Source organism: Ochotona curzoniae, unplaced genomic scaffold (genome assembly GCF_017591425.1).
Source record: "Ochotona curzoniae isolate NIBS_2020 unplaced genomic scaffold, NIBS_Ocur_1.0 contig_21, whole genome shotgun sequence".
NCBI lineage: Eukaryota > Metazoa > Chordata > Mammalia > Lagomorpha > Ochotonidae > Ochotona > Ochotona curzoniae.
In genome coordinates this window covers 10,876,528-10,897,969 of record NW_024465322.1, presented here as the reverse complement: position 1 = coordinate 10,897,969, position 21,442 = coordinate 10,876,528, and the positions used below count along the sequence as shown (strand labels likewise).

General features: G+C 44.9%; 1 protein-coding gene across 2 annotated transcripts in view; it reads right to left on the bottom strand.

Moving 5' to 3' along the window:
• Positions 1-20,757, bottom strand: part of CPE (carboxypeptidase E) — a 51,395-nt gene extending 30,638 nt beyond the window's left edge. The window contains exon 1 of one of the 2 annotated variants that reach the window (XM_040971366.1): positions 20,169-20,757. In XM_040971366.1, coding sequence (XP_040827300.1) covers positions 20,169-20,475 — 307 coding nt within the window. In that variant the 5' untranslated portion in view covers positions 20,476-20,757. The remainder of the gene's footprint in view (positions 1-20,168) is intronic. The other variant, XM_040971365.1, reaches the window with a different exon arrangement.
• Between the last annotated feature and the right edge of the window lie 685 nt (positions 20,758-21,442).

Genomic DNA, 21,442 nt, shown 5'->3' with positions numbered 1-21,442 from the left:
CCACTATGCTACTGCACTGGGCCTGATTTCATAATTTTTAAATTTCCTTTCCATGAATTTTTTGAAGTATCCTCCCAACAGAAAGAACCTAAGCTCATGTGAACTGGTAGGGAAAGCATCCCTAAGAAAGTGACATTTAAGTTGGGAACAGAAGGTTGAGTGGGAGTTTAGTGCAATTTCCAGGAAGAGGAAAACACTGCTTGTGCTTAGGCCTTGAGTCAGGGAGGAATTCTGAAACATCTGAACCACACAAGGCCAAGAGAAGTGCAAAGTAAAAAGGATAAAGAACCCGTGACAAGGATGAGAAAGCTGGCCATCACCGTATTGCTCTTGAGCAGTCACAGCAGCTACGCAGCTTAGCTGCAAGCAAAGACTTGACACATGCACCTGCATTCTGGAAGGTTCTCTGCCCACAGAACAAGGACCCCCAGAAAACGACAACCAGAGCAATCAATCTCACTGCAGCCTGTCTTTCTGGAAGAGCTCACACACTAGCCATAGCTGCTGTCCCAGGGGGCAGGGTGTGTTCACAGACACTGCGTGGCTGGCAAAGTTGTAGACAAGGAGCCTTCAAAAACAACAACAAAAACAACCATGGAAATGCGTAGTCTAAGAAAACCATGCACAGGTTTCGAACATTTTGCCTTCCAGGGACTCGGCTTCTGTCTAAGCTCCAGTCTAAGGCCCTGCAGCAGTCGGTAGGAAATGGCTCCAGTCCTGGCCACTGCCCTGCCCCTCCCACAGAGCGCCCACACGTGCCCCCTGGCTCTGCTCTGGACTGGCCCAGCCCTGACCTGTCCAGGCACTGAGGAAGTGAACCAGCAGAAGAAAGCTCTCTCTTTGTCTCCCTCTCTCCATCACTCCACCTTTCGAATAAATAAATGCTTTTTTAAATGGGAGCACACTCGATACCATTAAACCACGTGTTTAAGATGTATATGAAATGTAAATTGATTCAGTAATGAGACTTGAATCCCACTTCAAAGTACCTCATTCGGCACAAATAAATATTCCAAAATTTAAAAAAATCAAAATTCTAAAATACTTCTCATCCTAAGTATTTTTGAGTAAGGAATTTTCAATCTGTGCTTTTTTTTAATTATTTATTTTTATTGGAAAGTCAGATTTACAAAAAGAAGGAAAGACAGAAAGGAAGATCTTCCATCCATTGGGTTCACTCCCCAAGCAAGAGCTGAGCCAATCTGAAGCCGGGAGCCAGGAGTCTCTTCCTGGTCTCCCATGTGTGTGCGGGGTCCCAAGGCTTTACTGCTGTACTGCTTTCCCAGGCCACAAGCAGGGAGCTGGAAGGGAAGTGGAACAGCTAGGATATAAACTGACCCCCATATGGGATCCCAGTGCATGCAAGACAATGACTTTAGCCACTAGGCTACCATGCTAGGCTCTCAACCTGTATTCTTAAATGGTTCTATTTTTACATTTCTTCTGTTAAACATACCCCATGATTAATTTTAAAAATCACTTTTATATAAATTGACACTTTTGCACAAATCCCAACATGGAGTGAGAGCTATATATTTCACTACACATAGTTTGGGCCATCAATCACATCTTAAGTTCCAGAAAGCCCTTTTCTTTTTCCTCTTGGGATTTCTGCCAGAAACAACAAGGCTTGAATTTTAACTGACAACACGTCGAGTGTGTTACCTTCAAAATGTCACAGGATCCTGTGAAGCACACCCATGCACATTGCCACGAAAGCCCACACCAGCACTTAGCAAGCAAGCCAGAACCATATTTTGAACTCATTTTGTCACATGCTGTCTGGCACAGCTTCAAAATGTGTTGTGCATATTTCCCAAAGTGACATTTTCTTCTGCAGGGAACAAGAAGGTCTTGTAGCATGACTAAGACGACTTCTTCCAAAAACAGTCCACATATGCGAGCCACTTGGCTGTAGATGGCTACTTGCAGGAAGTGATTCCCAAAAACATGAGAGCTGCCTTAAGGTTCTGTGATTTCTGCAGCTATTAAAAACTAGGAAAAAATAAACAAGAATACAATGGATCCATTGTATTTATTTACAGCACAGTAACAATGATAGCATTACATCTAGGATTGTCACTATTTCCATAACAGAGTCTAGGTGCATGGAATGACCCCAACACCTACACAGCTTCCATGCCAAGTGAGGCTGTGCCACCCTGAAGGGTGACATGTTCTGTACAAAGCTCTTCTCGCCAACACTTCCCAGCAGAGACACTGCAGCCCACATGCCCACCTGTGTGTGCCTGGGACGCCTAGAGCTGGGGAGCCACAAACAAGGAGCTTTGATATGCACAACCAAGATTTTTAGAAGAAAAGTAAAATTAATCAAAATGTAGGATATGGAAGCAGGCAAATCGCACTATAACATGTACACAAAACGTAACAGCTAATTACACACCTGATCATTTAAAAGCCTGATGAATTTTAAAAGACAAAATTTTGCAAATAGGAAGGAATACAGATTTTCACATATATAGTGAAACTAGACATTAATAGACCTTAAAAATAGGCATAAAATCCAAATTTTCAATGTTTCTTTGGAAGAAAACGAGATCAAACAGAAAACAATTGACCTTATAAAGCAGGAATAATGAGGTTCCTAAGTGTTCAGATCTTTAGAACTTATCAAAAGTCTACTCAAATATTTTCGTGCTTTAGTGTTTTCTGTTTTAATATAAAAGTAAACAAATCGAACATTTCTAAACTGCAAAACAATGGAAAGAGCTCTTTAAGAAGGTTGAGAAACTTAATGTAAAAATAATTAATAAAACAAGAGAAAAATAAATCCCATTGATCCTTAAGTAATGCCAATGAAATAGACTAACACTTCTCAAATTGGTACGAAGTGGTCCAAATCCATCGCAGAGGATATTAATAACTGTGCCAAGACCAAGTCTTCCTCCACACAAATTAAGTCCTTTCTTTTCAAGTTCTTTTAATCATTAAAGAGACTTGAAAAGTTTCCACATTCACTTGAGCACCTAGGGGCTCTTTTCTTATGTTAATATGTCCTCCAGAAGAAGCCAGTCTCTACAATCTCCAAGCTTATTTGACCTTGTCTTTAGTATTCCCAGAACAGCTTGGAACACTGAGGCAAACCTCCTACAAATCTATCACAGGAAAGAAAAAGAGATTAATTAGATCAGAAATAATAAAGTGAACATAATAGTGAATAGAGAAAACGGAATTCTACAATAGTTGCACATCAACTACAATGATAGACCCTAACTTAAGACAATGCTAGCTATTCGGATGTGTCACCCTACTGTGTAATTTGGGTCATGGATGAGGACGTAATATTAAGTACGATTATGAGATAGATGCAGCAGTAAACACAAAATGTTCATCCTAAGCCAAATTAGCGCAGCACATTCGGTATCTGCAACTCAGCGTCCGCATTGTGGCACCGCGTGTTAAGCTGCCACCTGTGACACTGGCAGCCCATATGAGCAGCAGTTGGAAACCCTGACTGCTCCACTTCCACCCAGCACCCTGCTAACGTGGAAGCAGTGGAACTCGGGTTGTCCCTCTGCTGTTGAAAATGGGCAGGTATTCAGCCTGGCAGCTAAAATGCCTACATTACTATGTTACACATCAGACTCAAGTCTCGGCTCCGCCCTGATTGCTGCTAACGCCTGTCCAGGTAGACAACAGTGGATGCTATGGAAACAGCAGAGCTGTCCTGAGCACCCAGCCCCACCCCGGCTGCCAGTGGGACCCGGAGAGGGAACCAGTAAGTGGAAGGCCTGTGTATGTGGGGCAGGGGGGCGGTGAGTGGGGATGTTCCTTTCAAATGGATAAATACACATTTTAAGTATAATAAATTTGTACAGTAGTTTTAACTTTATGCCTCAGTGCTCAAGGAAACGGGCAAGAGCATTATCCCACACCCAGTCTTTCATCCTTTTAGATATAAAATATAAAACTTACCTATTAGAGCATGTGGTTACATTTGAACCCAACATATTAAATTATAAGTTCTTCTTTTTTAAAAACTATTCTATTTGTATTTGAAAGGCAGAGTTACAGAGAGAGGAGGAAAGACAAAGAAAGATCTTCCACTTGTTGGTTCACTCTCCAAATGGCTGCAACAGCCAGAGTTGACTGGATTCAAAGCCAGGAGCCAGGAGCTTCTTCTGGGCCTCCCACCAAGATGCAGGGTTCAAGGACTTGAGTCATTCGCAAGCAGTGGAAAACACTGCTTTCCCAGGCCAAAAAAGAGGGCTGGATTAGAAGTGGAGCAGCTGGGACACAAACTGGTGCCCACACAGGTAGCCGTGTCACAATCAGAGGATTAGTAGGCTATGCCACAGCATCAATCCCTTTAAAAATCATTTTTTTTTTCCAAAGAAGAAGGGTCACATAATATTTTTTGGCACATGAATAAAGGTTTATAATCGAAGCCCATACAAAAATAAAAAGTTCCCTTGGGCTAGAAGAAGCTTCATTCATTAGGGACAGTATCAGATGAAAACAAACATCATTAAAAATCAAGCACAGAAAAAGAGGCCTGCCAAAAACTAACCCAATTTTGAAAATATTTATGTTAATTTTTAAATGACACCTCCCAGACCAAATGAGAGGTTTTCTCTGCTACAATTTTTTTTTCTCAATGCTCAAATTAAAATCATTTACCAAAAAGCTCCACATTGTTTTTTCTTACATCATATACCTAGTTCAAAGATCTTTTCAAGGAAAAGAAAAACAAAAAGAGGGGGAAATCTACCCAGCATAGAAATCATCAGTGCTACCTTAACAACTTCTTAACACTTGCCAGAGAATTTGTCTTCCATCCAAACTGTGAAAGGAGCAGGTTTAATACAAATCCAACCTCTTTTGTGCAGCACAAAACACTTTTTATCATTTCGGTCACAATCTCTTGCCAAACAAAGCATCTCACATTTTGACTATCCTGACACAAATACACACTTGCTTAATATTCTGTTTCTGTCCTCTCACCCTGCCGTGAATTCTAGCAGAGTTCTGACTCTGCCCCAAACTTTCGGCTGCAGGAGGCCAGTTTCTACTGTTGTGAATGTGAGCAGAATCACCCCTCACTGAACACTGCCATCGCCATCTGCCCCGCTGACGGCCAGCAAGGACGGATGTTGGCTCTGGTGCTTCTCTCCACGATCTGCTGTCTGGCATTTTCCTCCCCACCTTCTGGCCTTCTGCAGCTTTGGAGAGCTGCTCCAAGCTGCTCTTCCCACTCTGTGGCTCCTCATGCTTCCATCGGGTCTTGAATGTCAATTGGTGAGCTTACATTCTCATTCCCACAAAAGGTCTTTGCACCACCACCAGCTCGTGATACTTGTATTTTAAGACAACACGTTCATTAAGCTCTTGAATTTATTATCCTACATGACGACCTGCATTGGGCTCATCCATCTTAAAGTTCTCACAGTTCCCCCAAGAATTTGATTCTGCGGCAGAGTGTTTAGTGGAGCAGCCAAGATGTGCCATGGAATTCCCACATCCCACAGCCAAGTCCCTAAACTCCTGTCCCTGTTCTGCTGCCAAGTCCAATGTCCTCCAATATACACCCTTAGCAGTAGGCACCAGCAGTTGACCCCTACTCTCCACAGGAAAGTTAGGATGGTTCCCAACTCTGGCCTGGCCCACCATGATGTCGCTGGCAGTTGGCCAGTGAGCTAGCAGGTGGAAGATCTCTGTCTGTCCCTCTGCCTTTCTAAGAGACAAAGTAAATAATGTTTAATAAAAAAAAAAATTCAGTTCTCACAGTGAGCATAGTAGGGACATATGAATTTAGTCCATGAAGTTCTTCACAGTTCACAAATAATGAAATGCACTTAACAAGGAACATCAACAACAAAAGCCATAATTTTCTCACCTATTTTAATTTTTGATATGCATTTATTTACACACATTTGAGAAAGCAACAGAGAGAGAGAGAGGAAAAAAGATTTAAGTGCTGGTCCACTTCCCACTGCCTAATTTCCCTTATAAATTGGGAGTATATTTTCCTATTTCACTTAATTGTTCTGCTAAAGGATAAAATCTCTCTTAATCCCTGATCTGTTGAGATTTCTCAGTAATGAAGAGCTCTGTCTCTAAGTCACGAGGCATCTAATATCATTAAGAAAATCATATATAACTTAGTATAAATATTTCCTATGGGTAAATCTGACTTCTAGAAAATTTACACATTAGAAACAGCAAAGTAAGCAAAATTAGACACTGACGTCTAGAAAATTCAGCTGTTAAAAAAAAAATGCCTAGGGCTGATGTTGCAATATGGAGGGTTGAGCTACTCACTGCAATGCCAGCATCCCACATCAGAGCACATGCTCACCTCCCAGCTGCCATCTTCCAGTCCAGCCCCTGGCAGCGCATCTGGGAAACAAGTGGGATCTGCCACGCAATGGAAGATCTACCTGGAGCTCCTGGCTGTGGCAAGCATTTGAGGAGTCAACCAGTAAATGGAAAATCTCTTCTCGCACTCTCTCTCTCTCTGTCTCTCTGCCCTTTTGCTCCATTGCTCTTTTAAATACGTAAATACTTTTTTTAAGAAAGCCGAAAGTGAGAAAAATCGAACAGTTGTCCAATTTCCTTAAATATCTGCACTGCATTTGCTCCCCAGGAATCCTCTACCTCACCCCCTTCATTCATGACCCCACACCCTAATGAATTACAGATTATTTTCCAGTCTGAGCAAATGACAATCTCTCTTACTGCCTCAACTGAGTAATAGATTTGCACCTTTTGCAAGGAAACACAGCAGGTTTCTAAATAAACCCAGCCCTGGTCCTACCATACTAAAGGGAAGCTGAGTCACAGAATTTGGACTCCTTTTTATGTTGGAATTCTACTCATTCATTGGCTCATTGGTTCATCAAAAAACATTGAATGCCCACTGTGTACCAGGTACTGTCCAGAGCACAGAACAGCCATGCCCTGTGGACATGAGTTTTACATATTAAAGATATGGTACACTCACTGTCAATTTAATGACAATTGGTCCCCATTTTGTTCCCACACCACTCTCCTCCTGACTCGTTAAAGAAAGATTTCCTCCTTTGATCTGCACCGTAGAAGCAAAACTAGAACCCAGTGAACGATCAGCACATGCTGTAATAACAGTACACTTCTGACTTTTAGATTCAGCTCAAATAGAGACAATCTCACACACGTAACATCTTCACAGGTGTCTAGATACTAATGAAAAGGCATCCTCAAACACAGCCCAGAATTTCAGCGAGTACCTAAAGGAGCGAAAATCCAAACCAGGATACCCAGAACAGAGGAGAGCTGCTCTCCACCTGGAGTTCACAGTGAGAACGAAGGGATACACCCATTCATTGGTGCTGTTACTGACCTGGCCAATCATTTAGGGCCATGTGTGGCACTGGATTGCCAAGTGTACAGAATGGCAAGTGTGCCTACCAGGCAGCTGTGAGTTCTGTGGAATAAGGTAAATAAAACAACAGATCGGGGAAGCAGGGGTGGGTAAGGATGGAGGCACAGGGGAGAGAGAGAGGTAGAAGATGAAAGAAGACAGGACAAGAAGGCAGAGGAGGCGAGAGTCCACAGGGAATGCATTTCAAATAAACAAGCATGGATCGCATCTCTGACAGCACCTACAGGGCTCCCATTGCAACAACGCCTTTTTGTCTTGACAGTTTCTTTCCACGAAGAGAAAAAGGAGGACTCTTCCTCTGGAGATGAGAAAGAAACCGCCTTCCCAAAATGTTGAGCCAGGTTTTGACCTTTAGTAACCCTGTGGTCAAGATCCCCTGCACAACACTGAAACAATCACTTCTCTATGTCCTGGAGGGCTGGAGAGAGCCTGCCGTGTCCTCCACATTCTCCAGGCCCTGGCTTTATCACCAGCACAACCAGGAAACTGCTGCTGACGGCCTCTGACACCTGGCCTCCCACATTCGGAAGCCTCCACAACAATGACATTCCCAAAGTGCAGGCGTGCACACACACACACAGTATGTGTAACACATGTGCACCCACCACCTCCCTCCCTCCTTTCCTAAATAGAACAAGCTTAGTGATACCACAAACACTGATTTCCTTTCAGATTCAGTTGTTTATAGGAAAAGTGGGGTGTTAGAGAGAGAGAACTTCCAAATTCTGTGTCAGTCCTCAAACAGCCACAGTGACTGAGGCTAGCCCAGGCCAAAGCCCCATCACCCAGAACTCCAACCAAGACTCTCACTTGAGTGGCAGGGCCCCAAGCACTTAGGCCATCGTGTACTGCTCTCCCAGGCACATTAGCCAGGGGCTGGACTGCAAGGAGAGCAGGCAGGACTTGAACCGGAGTTCCCACTTCAGATGCTGCCATCACAAACCATGGCTTAACGTGCTGTGCCACCACACCAGCCCCAGGAAACTGATCTTAAGCAAGAGCCTCTCATTTCCCAGCATTACCTAAGATTTTAAGTTAGGTCTTTGAAAACTTTTCTAGCGAAGTAGTCTACTTTCCACTGGGGATAGGAATAAATACAAGGATATTTATGAGCCTGCCCACCTTTGTGGCTTTTCCATTTCTTTCTTTGTCTTCAGTAACTGCAAAATTGTGCCCAACTCTTCAATGAAGTGCTACTGAGTTTCCTTTTGAGGGGCTTCTAAGAACATGATTCCAGGCATGCAATAGAAACCCATGGCTGTTAGCTGCGGGTCCTTGGCCCCAGAGAGTGGGCTGGTCTTTTTCATTTCCTCACCCAAGCGCGGTGTGACTTTCTGCATTGGGCCGAGCTATGAATAGGACCATTCACAATCAGGTTGCACCAAATCAGGAGTCTGCTCGGGCTCTAGGATCCAGCAACTCTGCTCACTTTTTACAAATTGCAGCTGTTACTGAGTTGCTCATAGAGTTCAAGTCTGAACCATTAAGATCTCTGGTTTAAAAAAGAAATACAACCGTGCATGGCTGACAGAATAAACTATTTCAAAAAGGGAAGAACTAGCTCACAATCCTTAGACCCTAAATAACATCAGTGCTGGACCTGTAAAAGTCCACAATGTGAAGGGTCTTGAGTGAGCATGAAGTGAAAATATACCAAAATCTAAAATACTGCAGCAGGCGCCAGGGCTGTGCAGGAGCCGGCTCGGCCACCACTTGTAAAGACACCTGTTTCTGTCGCATCTACTTCACTTCTGACCTTTCTCCATGTTAATGGCCTGAATAAAAGCAGCAGAAGATACCCTAAGTGCTTGAGCCGCTGCCACCCATGTGGCAGAAGCAGATGAAGCTCCTGTCCAGCCTCTGCCCGACCCAGTGCTGGCAACTGCAGCCACCTGGAGAATGAACCAACAGACAATCAATCAATCAATCTCGCTCTGATTTTCAAAATAAACAATTTAAAAAAAATACTTCAACAAAGACTACGCTTCTGTTTCAGGATGAGAACAATGCAGGATTCCATAGCAGAAAAGCACTGCTACACTGCTGCTATCTGTGCTGTTGCTCGAGATGCTCTCGGTACTTTAAAAGCTTTAGAGTCGAAAACAGCATCATAGATAAGTCCCTTACTTATGTTTTGTCCCTCCTACAAACAGCACCCTGTAAGGTAAGAGGGGGCTGGTTGACTCTGAGCAGCCTCCCTCTCAGCAGGTTCTGTGCTCCGTCATCCTCTGCCTGCTCTCCCCGCAATCCTCACCCGGCTACTCCAGGACCTCCACCTCCCTCACAAGGAACCGGCTCCCATGCTGGAGAGCTCAGCTGGCGGCAGCATCCTGAGGGAAGGAGCGGTTACTGCTGTGCTGTGAGGGAAAGCCTGGAGAGGACCCACAGAGCACCCCACTGCTATAATGTCTCCCAAGCCTGCAGGTGGGGTTCATGGTCTCCTCCCCGCACTCTCGGCCCCTGTAACAGGGAGGGACTCCATGTCTGGTCCCTGTGCTCTCCCTCCCCAGAGCAGCTTCTGTGGCCCTTGGAGAATGGGCATTATAGAGCGGGAACTGCTAGCAAACACAGACTGGCAGTCTACCACAGATCCACCAGATCAAATACTGCAGGATGGGGCCCCAGCAACCTGTATTTTCACAAGCTATCTAGGTAATACTGCTGCAGATTCAAGGCTGGAATTCAGAAGCAGCTATGGATTACAGAAGATGACACTCTAAAGCTCTTAAGTTTCTACAGCACCACCTACTAGTTGAGGACACTCAGCAAGTCATTTTCCACCTCTAAGTTGTCCCTGTGCAACTACGAAGTGGGGAGAACACTAAACCATGCCTGATATAGAGTACGTCTCCAACATTGCCCAGATCTGTTGACTCATTGAGCCAATTTAACTGAAAAGGAAGGGAGGAATGGAAACAGCCATTCAGCATGAAAATTCAACGCTCTACAAACACCAGCACCGACAGGGTAAAGGGCAAGGTAGCTGCCACATGCTGCATTACCGAATGAAAAGCCTGCTCGGGTATCCTGGCTGCCCTGCTTCCTCGGGAAGCCCTCTTACCTGGAAATCCTGCCATATCTGTCACAGTAGGAATCCTCTTCGTTAGAAACAGATGACCCCCATAGCAGCCTGCAAAGGCACTGAGCAAGACCCCACTTGTCACCCTGTGCAAAAATGAGCTCTAAATGGATCAAGGATCACAGTCTGCACCCGGCAATCACCAAACCATCAGAAGCAAACATAGGAAGCACTCTGTAAGACATACAAACTGGGAAAGACTTCTCAGAAAAGTCACTAAAAGTACAGGCAGTCAAAGCCAAGATGAACAAATGGAACCATGTCAAACTAAAACACTTCTGCACAGCAAAGGAATCAGCAAAGTGAAGAAGCATCCAACAGAATGGGAGAAAATCCTTGCACACTGCACGACCGATAGGGGAACAATATCCAGGATTTACAAAGAACTTCAGAAACTCAACAGCAGCCAAACAAACGACCCTGTGAAGAAATGGGTGAAGGAAATGAACATTTTTCAAAAGAACAAATTCAAATGGCTAAAACTGCTCAGGCTCCCTAGCCATCTGAAGGGAGTTACTTAACAAGTGACTGGGACAGTGGTCCCGGCCCCGGGCACCAGGCTGACCTCACCACAGCTCCGGCAGGGTTTGGGGAGTGAAGCCAAGTGCAAGATCGCCCTCTCTGTCCTCTCAAACACTGCACTACCCACTTCCTTTTGGTTTATGAATGTGTACTGTGAGAGAGTACTTTTCCACATAAATGTTTAGGCACATCATGATTAATACAATTATGTATTGGAATATATTTAGGCAATCAATTTTTAACATAAATAAGCTCAGCAGCCAAACCTTTAATTCTTTATGTCAAAGTATATAATCATAAGCCAACTGCCTATAAAGGGCAGCAATTAGAAGTGAAATTTCTTAGGGACAGTTTGTTAAAACAACTGAATCCTGCAAAACCCATTTTTAACACCTCAGAGTATATTACCTGCGTTCTTTGCCTTTAACTACAGCTCACACCAGATGGTCTCCACAGTAAAAACCAGCATGAGGGAACATATTAACACTAGCAACGCAGGCAAGTCTGCAGATGGTCAATCAATGAAACCAGTGTTCGATGGGGAAGCCCTGTCGCCATGGCAACACAGTTTCAGCAAGGTGCAGGGTTTTCAAGCCAAACGATCTCCCAATCACAGATCCTACAAGCTTTCCTACCCAGCTACTTCAGTTAGAGTAACCATCCAGTCCTTTTCACTGACCTCAAATCAAGGCTAGCTAATCACGTTTCTTCCTTTTTAAATACATACTTATACTCAGTCTATAAACTTCCTTTACTCCCTAGCTAGACATACTCCATTTAAATTTTATATATGTGTGGATCTGCTTGCATTTGGGAGTTAACTACAATAACTATAAAAACAAATGTTGATGTCTTGGAGATTTTTACTGGCACATGAATATCAATAATATTTATTAATACCATTCTTAAATGAGTAGTGACATCAGGTTTAATACTAAATAATGAGGTAAATAATGTGCAAAAGAATAGGGTATTTTGATTGTTACCAGCTTGTAAGTGGTCTTATATGAATATGTAAAGTGCAAATAAATCATTTTAATTCTGCTCTAGTTTTTAAATTGAAATCATAAATTCTCACGTAAAAGGAAGATCTTGTTTAACCTGGTGAGAATGCAGACAGGAACTACAAAAATGTCTGGAAATGTGAGGATCTTCCAAGAATCCATGGGAAATATGGATTAAGAAAAACTATAGATGAATTTCAACATGCTTTGCATCCAAATAGGCATAATTAAATTCACTCACAAACGTTTTGAAATCTTCTCTACATATTTGAATCAAGATAAGATGGAGACACACCTGAAGAGAGACAGTCAACAGGAATACCATTGTCTACAAGCAAACCTTGAGTCTGGAGCCAGAATTGGGGCAGAGAGGGCTGGGCCACCCCTGAAGTGCTGGCACTAGTTTGAGTCCCAGCTGCTCTATTGCTAATGTACCTGTGAGGGCCACGGAGGCTGACCAAACATGCAGGCCACTGCACCCACATGGGAAATGGGAAACAAAAGCTCTTGGATCCCAGCTCCGTCTGGCCAGCCAAAACGTCCCTTGGCCACTGCAGCTATTTGGAGAGTGAACCAGCAGACGGAGAACCTTTCTATGTCTCCCTCTCTCTTCAGATTCTTCAAATTAAAAAAAAAAGTAAACAAAAGAAAACCTCATCCAATGTTGGCTATTTATATTCCCCATTCCAACAGCACAGCACATCATTTATTCTGCAAGTGCAGCTCTCCTTCCCCACTGACCACTCCGCCATCCCCACCCACAGACACATACACAAGCCTCTCCGAGTGCTGTACTCCCCAAGTCCTCACACTGTATGCAGAGTCACCTGTGACTGTCTTCCTTGGGCAGTTTCAGTCTGGCTGACCCTATTATACAAAGCAAGACGGAGGTCTTCATCTCATCTCACACATGATCTCCTCTACACAGCACAGAAGCTGCTGGGGATCCAGGCAGCACGTCTGCTACTGTCCACTGTCTCCATGCCACCAGCCCTCAGCCTCTCTCTCCCCGCCCCTCCGCACAGGCTTTTGGTTCCATCTAGTTCTTTTTGAGGCAGTTAAGCTCCTTTCCCAACCTTGAAGGCCTAGGCCTCCAAAGGGTTCTTCAAGCAATCGTCCAACAAAAGCTTGTTTCTTCTTAGTGGCTTTTGCTGCCAAGGAAAACAACATGCCCTGCATGTGCCGAGAGCAGACTGCAGTGATTGGTTTTGGTCCTTTCCTGATTTGCTGCCACCCCAGGGCCTGTCCATCACCTCTGGACACTATGGCCATTTGCAGACCCAGACTCAGGAAGCTCTGCGCTAAAGAACCGAAAAGTAAACTCCCTCACAGACTTGAGTCGATGCCAACAACGCATAACCCACTCCCTCCATGACCACTTGAAAAATGAGTGTGGTCATTGCTGGGGGCGGAATTCTGTAAAGGAGTGTCTGGCTCTACCTCAGGAAGGGAGTTCCAGAGGTCGCAGGCTTCCCAACCTTGGTGGGTTATTTAATTGTTCCCTGAAACTCAACTTAATCATCTATAAAATGACTGCTCCTTCCAGCTCGAGGAAAAAACATCTATAATTCAAATGCTTCACCATTCTATGCAACACTAATGAAAATTGGGTGTAACATTCAGAGTAATTCAAAACAAATTTGCCCTAATCAGAAACCTATCATTGGAAAAATTAGTTAAATTCAAAATATTTAGGCAAAGTGAATTTCTCCTCTCAAAGCATCTGACAAACCATATGATGGTGATCCCAGTGTTAGACAAATAGAACTGGCTTAATATCTGCATGGAAGCAAGCACTGAACGAAACTCCCCTCCCAACACTCACGCTAGGTCACGGTTTCTGCAGTTCTTGTTTAGGCTGTTTTGTAATCAGTTTCTGAATTGCGTAGTCAAAAAAGAACACTAATTGAGCTGTATTCAACTGCCATAAATTTACCTAACAAAATTTAAAGCACCTAAAATGCTTGACCCTATCACTTGCTAAGAATGTTCAATAATATCTACAAGTGGGGGAACATTACTGATCAATTGTTGCTTAATTTATATGTATATTTAATATGATTATGCCCATCATTATGTGAGATTCATTGGGAGTACAGTTTTTATTCTGGAGTGCAGATGCACACTGCAATGTACCTCCACTTCTCCATGTGCTGGCTTCCATTTTGCAGCTCTACTAGGTGAACATATGTTCACACATGGCCATATTTTGTAATGGTCAGGATAAAAGGTTGTTTTAGAATTACCCCTTTGGCTAGAAAAAAAAAAACTAAGAAAGGGGTTATTAGGGCATTGGTCAGGGAGGTGACCACCAGTATTTGTATTGCTGTTTTACTATACAAAAAGTCACAGGCCACGCTTTGAGCAAGTTGTTGATGTTGGCTCCACCTCTCAGACATTTCCTCAAAGGAGGGAGGGGAGTTACACACTGGCAGAGTAAAGGAAAGATTTTCTGGATTAAAATGCTTTAAGTGACATAGGAGGAGGAATAAAATGAGTGCAATCACTTTCAGGATCTGAACTTCATGAAGGACTGCTTGCATTGAGCCAATAAATAAATCAGATCACCATGGCTTCTCCCAAAACCACAGCAATTAATTGTTGGTGTCTTTTTTTCAGTTAGAAGTTACATTCATTGCCATCACAAAGGATCTGCTCCCATTTTTTTTTTTTTAAGTAACCAGCCTTAGTTTGAAACAAAAGGTCTCTAAAAGAGGGACTTTATGATTGTTAGAGAACTAAGCTGATCAGCAGTGATGTTAAACTTAATAGGATTCCATAAAAAACAAAGTCTTGTATAGCCACGAGAGTTGTGTTAGGGTGTATTACCACAACTTACTTGTTACTGTTCTACACCTGCTCCCCTCCTACCCACTCGGGCTCGGTGAAGCTGGGGGAAGCTGGTCTGAGCACACACAGGTTCTGCTCCTGAGCCAGGATGTTACATCACTTACAAAACACTGGACCCTTTCATTTTAAAATAGAAGGAGCATTCATGGGGCAACAGACTCACAGCAATTTGAGTGACTAATGAGAAGGGGGAAAATGAATTTAAACATTTCCAGATTGAGGCCATGTACCCCATTCTGCCAGCCCTTGTGACATTTTCAAGTATATGATTTGAAGCCCATTTCAGAGGGAAGGAACAACTGGGACTTGGAGATGCGTGACTTGCATGAAACCCATGACACTGAAAGATGTTTATTTGGGAGCCAAAGGAAAATAGATTAAAAAAAAAAAAAACTGTGGTACATCTACTCCATGGAATACTACTCAGCCATTAAAAATGAAATTCTACAATTAGCAACCAAATGGTTCCAACTGAAGACCATTACGCTCAGTGAAACAAGCCAATCCCCAAAGGATAAATATCTTGTGTTCTCTCTAGTATAAAGCAACATTCAGACAAAATGCAAAACAATAGATATATAGGCAAACATATATATATGTACATATATATATATTTATGTCTATTCTCATAGATGAACTGTATAATGGAGACTAGCATACCAGGAAGTCAAGATACATTGCAATATGCATTTCTACACCCAAATAAAAGGAGTGTTCTCAAGAAACTTAAATTATAACTTGACAACATAATTCTGGATTTTCCTCCATTGCTTATAGCTCCCTGAGGGAGGCGCCTGCTAGCGAAGTGAGCTCGGCATAAGGTGATGGGTGACAAGAGGCTGAGGCACAGAACACTAGCAGTTCCAAGATGACTCCTTGCAAAAATATGAATTCCGTGGTGAAAGAAGATAACAAAATACTGTATAACACACAAGGGGATTTTTTAAAAATAAGGAGAAAAAGAATTAAAAGATCAGTTTATTTGGGTACAAAACTATTGAAATCCATACTCATGGGGGAGGATCTTCAAACATTCAGCAAAAAAATTGGGGGTGGTGGAAGTTTTTATATCTATGCCCGGATTTCAAGATTTTGTGTCCCCAAATAAATGTCTTTAATTCTATTTTCTTTAAACTTTCTGAAGTCCTCCGTTGTAGCTCTAATGTGGCAATTTGAATTAGACACAGGTATTCTAAGATTTTGCAATATCCAGACTTGCTTATATTTACTCGCATAACACCACCAAACCCAACTAAATTATTGTGCTACCGAAGATACTCTGAGAAAACATGGACTATTGTATCACACTTTACAGGACTGATTTACATTTTTTAGTGCCTTTCCCCAGGGAAGCGATTGATAGGAGAGGGAATAAACTGGCAGTGGTTCTTTTGCCCTCTCTCAATTAGCATTCATAGAAATTTGCCTTCTTTGTCTGAACTCAGAATACAGAGTCAGGGGCCAGCCCCACTTCCCCTCTCTTCCGTTAGCAAATCACAAGTCCATCAAGAACATTACTTCTGCTAAGAGCTGCAAGGACTCACACGGCTCCAAAAATAACTCTCCACCAAGAATGGTAGACCTAGATTCTTCTCCAGAATCTAACATCCATCTTAACTAACCATAAGGCATTACTTAGTCCTAACATCCATCCTTACTAACCATAAGTTCTAACGTATTGTGAAAAGAAGCAGGACAAATATTCTCATCCCCACTGCTTTTTTTCAAGTTATGCAGAACTTTGGCCAAAATTAAATGTTCCATCACAATTATTTGGCAAATGTACATTGGCATTCATAGTCTTTAAATCTTAACAGATTTTTGGAGTAAGAGGTCCAAACTAATCATTCCAACATTTCAGAGAGAAGTCAAACACCAAAGAATCTTTGGAAGATAACATTCCAGCTATAAATCAGATTTGCTTCCCAAAAGCACTTCTAAACTACATGTAAAGAAAAATAGTTTAAGGAGGGAAAGAGCAAGAAGAATATTACCATGTATTTAAAATTTCCATCTGAAATATATAGTCTTTTTATTAAAATCATTAAAAATAAGGAGGCATGAACAAATTAAAGCAAAAAAAGTTCTCAACTTTCAAAAATGTACTTAAACGCATCTCCAAGCAGTCTGTCTGCAGAATGTTAGGATTTTATCACTGTATTTTGATCATAATGTTTCTTTGTTTTTAAAGTTTTAAAATAATAAACCTTGTGTGCCACTTTAAGAATAGTAATTTTTTTAAACAAACTAATCTTAAGTCCTATTTAACTGAGGAGCACTCTCTGGGAATATGGATTGCATTAGTGAATCCTAACTTAATATTCTCATTGATGTGCACACACGCCTGGGGAAGCACTAGTCTCAAAATGTTAAATACAGGTAAAAGACAAGGACACCGGGCTGGGCGCACACATCTGGCAGTGCTGTAACAGGACACACCTGAGCATGCAGCATCGCCTCTGCAGAGTCAGAGCACACCCTCAGCCCAGTCATGGGAGGACCACAATCACCGACCCGAAGGGGAGCAGACCCACCATGCGATGCATGAGAGCCTGCTGAGCTTGGCCAGCACCCTCAGCCCTGCCCCGACTGCACGCTGCTCCCTGGAGCTGAGCTCCAACTGGCCAGAGCAAGCTGCCTTCCAGGGCACATCCCCAAACAGGAACGGCTATTTTTCATCATCAGTTCAAACGGAAACTCCCTTTCCCTCTTCAGGAAGCCTTAGGTTCACTGAGGATCAGAAGTTTGGCTTCAATCCACAGTGCACCAATCAAGATCACTTGTTACTGCTCAGGAAGAGAGCTTCCAGTGCCCGCCAATATGTCTCCCACAACCAGGCCTTTGACCACGTGGCCCTCTCATCTGTAACTTCCACCTCAAAGGAGGCCTTAAGATTTTGGCTTATTTTTAAATCCCACTTTTCCATGGCATTTTGAAGTATCTTCTCCTAGTTATTCATTTGCTGATTTCTAATCACGGATTCCTTAGAAAATGCCTATGATTTTTCAAAGTTCAGAAAATTAATCTAAGTTTGAAAAAGTGACAAGCTTGACACCTGTCCCTTGCTGGAAACTAAAATGGACATAAACAGTCGCAGCAGCATTTTAGTCAAGTAAATCAACTGGTTAAGTCAAACATCTTTTAGAGCTGCATTAAAAAGCTTAGCACACGCTGAAACAGGAGTTTGTGAGGTGAAGTTAGTTAAGACTGTTACCTTCCTCCCATAGTAGAGGCTCCCAGATGAGCATTCGCACGAGCTGTGCTGGAACAGGTAGCTCTCACAACCTACACATGACTTGTCTTCTTGCCATCCTTGCTTCAGTCACCTAATCTCCCTCCCCTCACCTGCCCAGGATCCTCCCTGGCTGCCCTACTTACCTGTAAGCTGCCCTCCAAACACCCAATTCTGTATGGAAGGGCAAAGCTACTGACGTAGGGCTGTAGGATCCATCAAACTCAGCGCTGGCCACAAGCACAGGTGCCCCACTACCCTGAGAGGCATCTGTTCCCACCTACAACGGCCGTGCAGGCTCCTTTCCCATGTGCTCACATATCTGGATCTCAATGTAGTCTGAGTGCAGCAGCCATCATCCATGACTCTGCGTGGGCCAACTCTTCAGAACGACCCCACTCCCGCTTAGCAGGCACCCGTGCTCTGGTTCTCTGGGGGCTCCTGACTTAGCCCCTCCTCCATGGGAGTGGGCCAGGTGATCCCCCTTGGCTTTGTCTTACTGTGGGCTCATAACATCTGATTTCCACTTTGGAAAAACACAATGGACAGACATTTTGCACTCTTATTGATGGGCATACTGAAAGTCTCTCCCCTATAAAAGGAATTGTAAGCACATATGGTACATTTTCCAATTCTTTGCAAAATGACTTCAGTCTATGTGCCCAAGGAATAGAACATTCCACTGTAAAGCACTGTGTTATTCAGCTGCTGAGTGACTCATTTTTTCCATATTACATTCTGGGTATTTTCCCCATAATGTGGATTGTTCCAGAACATATATTCAGAACGTATATGCTCTATGGCATAGGGCTTGGAGTCCACAGGAGAGATTTGCCAATCTTGGGAGATTGCACAAGCATTATTTTTTTGCTTTCAAAAGTATTCACATCTTAACAGTAATATAATCTTATTTCTAAATTTGAAATTAGAGCCAAAAAAGTTCAACATTGGCTTTCAGGTAATCTCTTTGAATAGCAATGGGAAAAATGTCCAGGAGCAAACCAGGAAAAAGGGGTCGCAAACGGTCCTACTTAACCAGGCAGCAGAAGCAGCACACGCAGCTAAACCGCCTGGGATGGCAGCCATACATCGGGTATGTGATCTTCGCACCAAGATCACAAGGTCTCTGTTGACTGGCCTAACCTGGGCCTGCACTGAGTGAAATGCCTAACCTAGTTTTCTTGCCATCTCTTTCCTTTATACATACAAAAGCGGCCAGTTCACCCCCACAACACCTTGGCCATCAGAAAGAAATGCAGGCCAGAATCATTTAAAAAGATCAGAAACATAACAAAGAAAAAGCTCCAAGATCATGTTCCCAACTACGTCCCAACTGCACTGGGCTGCTCCCATTTAACACAGAGCAGGCGTAGCTGGCCTTACAGAGGCGGGCGGAGATGCGTCCAGATGGCTAAGTGGAGACAGGGGCTGGAAAACAAACTTGATCATAAACCTCTCCTCTCCACTGCCGCAGAGTAAATGGAACACTCCTTCTGCCTTGGCTAGACCGTGTGTAGCTTCAACACTGGGTGCTTCCCAGGGGCCACTTCTGCACATTACGGAAGGACTCCACCCCTGGAGACGGCCTCCATCCTTAGAGAGCAACGGCGTATCCAAGCCTGGCACACAGCGAGAGACAGAGCACAGGACCTGCAGGGACCCAATCAGCTAACCTCTGGAAACGACTATCCTTCATTTCCTCCAAATCCCAGCCTCCCGCACAGTATCTTCGGCTGCCTGCGGGCAAGCAAGGCCAACGCCTCGCCCCTAGAGTAGCCACAACGATTCCTTGGGGTGCTGGAGACAGCGCAGTGCGCGTCTTGGCCTCCACCAGGTCTGCGCGCAGGCCAGCATCCGCTGGCTGGGAACTGCCACGGCCAGCCCCTGCAGCCGGCCAGAGCTCACCAAAGGGTGGCCTGAGGGCTGAGCATCAGCTCCAAGCAGTCCCGGCTGCTCCGAGGTCCGCTCCTTCCCCATTCGCTGTCCTCCCTCCACTTGCCAGGATACCCTTTCCCGTTAGGCGTCCCTGGCCCACCTATCCCCGCCCCATCCTACCCTAGAGTCACTGCCCAGGGCCGCCAGGGACAGCGCCCTTACCAGGCTCGTGGACGCCGGGGTTGTCGGACAGCTCGATGACCAGGAGCTCGCGGCCCTCGAAGCTGCGCCCCACCGTGTAGATCCTGCTGATGGCGGTGCACTGCAGCCACACCGACACCAGCGCCTCGCGCAGCTCCGGGTAGCGGTGGTACTCGAAGGAGATGCCGTCCTCCTGCTGCAGCCGCCGGCGCCGCCGCATGCCAGCCGCCGGCGCCCCGGGCTCCTGGGCTTCGGCACCCAGGAGACAGCCGCAGGCGGCCAGCGCGGCGCATAGCGCCAGCAGCACCCGGCCTCCGCGCCCGGCCATCGCTCGCTGCTGCAGCCTCGGGGAGTGCCTGCCTGCGCCGCCCGCTGCCTCTTTTGTCTGCCGGGTGCCCCAGCGGGCGGAGCTGGCGGCCGCTGCAGGGGGCGGCAAGTTGCGCACCGCCTCCTCTCGCCTCACCTTCGCCCGCTGAACGAGTGTCAGCTGGCGCTGGGCGGAGCTGGGTGGGGCGGGGAGGCCGAGGAGAGGGCGCAGGCCGGCTCCGTGGGCTGCACTACCGCAGCCCGAGCCCAGGGGAGCTGCAGGAAAAACCACCGGAGCTGCGGGCGGGAGCTGAGCGAGTCCCTGCGGGTACCGAAGGATCCGAGGCGCCTTGGCAAAGGACGCCAGAAGCGTGGCAGGTGAAATGACAGCTAATGTCTGAGTGCGGGGATGGCAGCGGTCACGGACAACCCAGGCCGTGACGCTGCGTCTGGAAGCATATTCTTGGATTGCTAGTGGAGCTTCTTATTAAAGAAACATGCATTATCCCAAGCCGACCAGGGTTTTCATCTTGCTGTCCCAGAGTATTTCAGGGGAAGGGCAGGGTGGGGATGGGGAGAAACCAGAAGGAAGTACTGGCAGCCACTCATCTTCTCCCCGGATGCATCTTTCATAACAGCATCAAGAGTCCAAACATCAACCCGAGGGCTGGGTTTTCCTGGACTGCAAAGGCTGGCTGGATATGAGAACATCGGGCGCCTGGATTTGGAGGCTAGAGTTGAAACACTTTGCAACCATTTGCAGACACTGACTTAAATTGTAGGGATGGACCTTCCTGGATTCTTCTAGGAGACAGAGCGCGCACACACACACACACACACACACACACACACACACACACACAGCCAGGCCATTTGCCAATGCCTATGCCAGCCCTCCCAGCAGCAGCCACTCTGCCGGCGCCTCTGACCAAGGGTTTTCTTTGGCCTGAGGATTGAGCTCTGTGACAGAAGGACAAGTGGTGGCCACA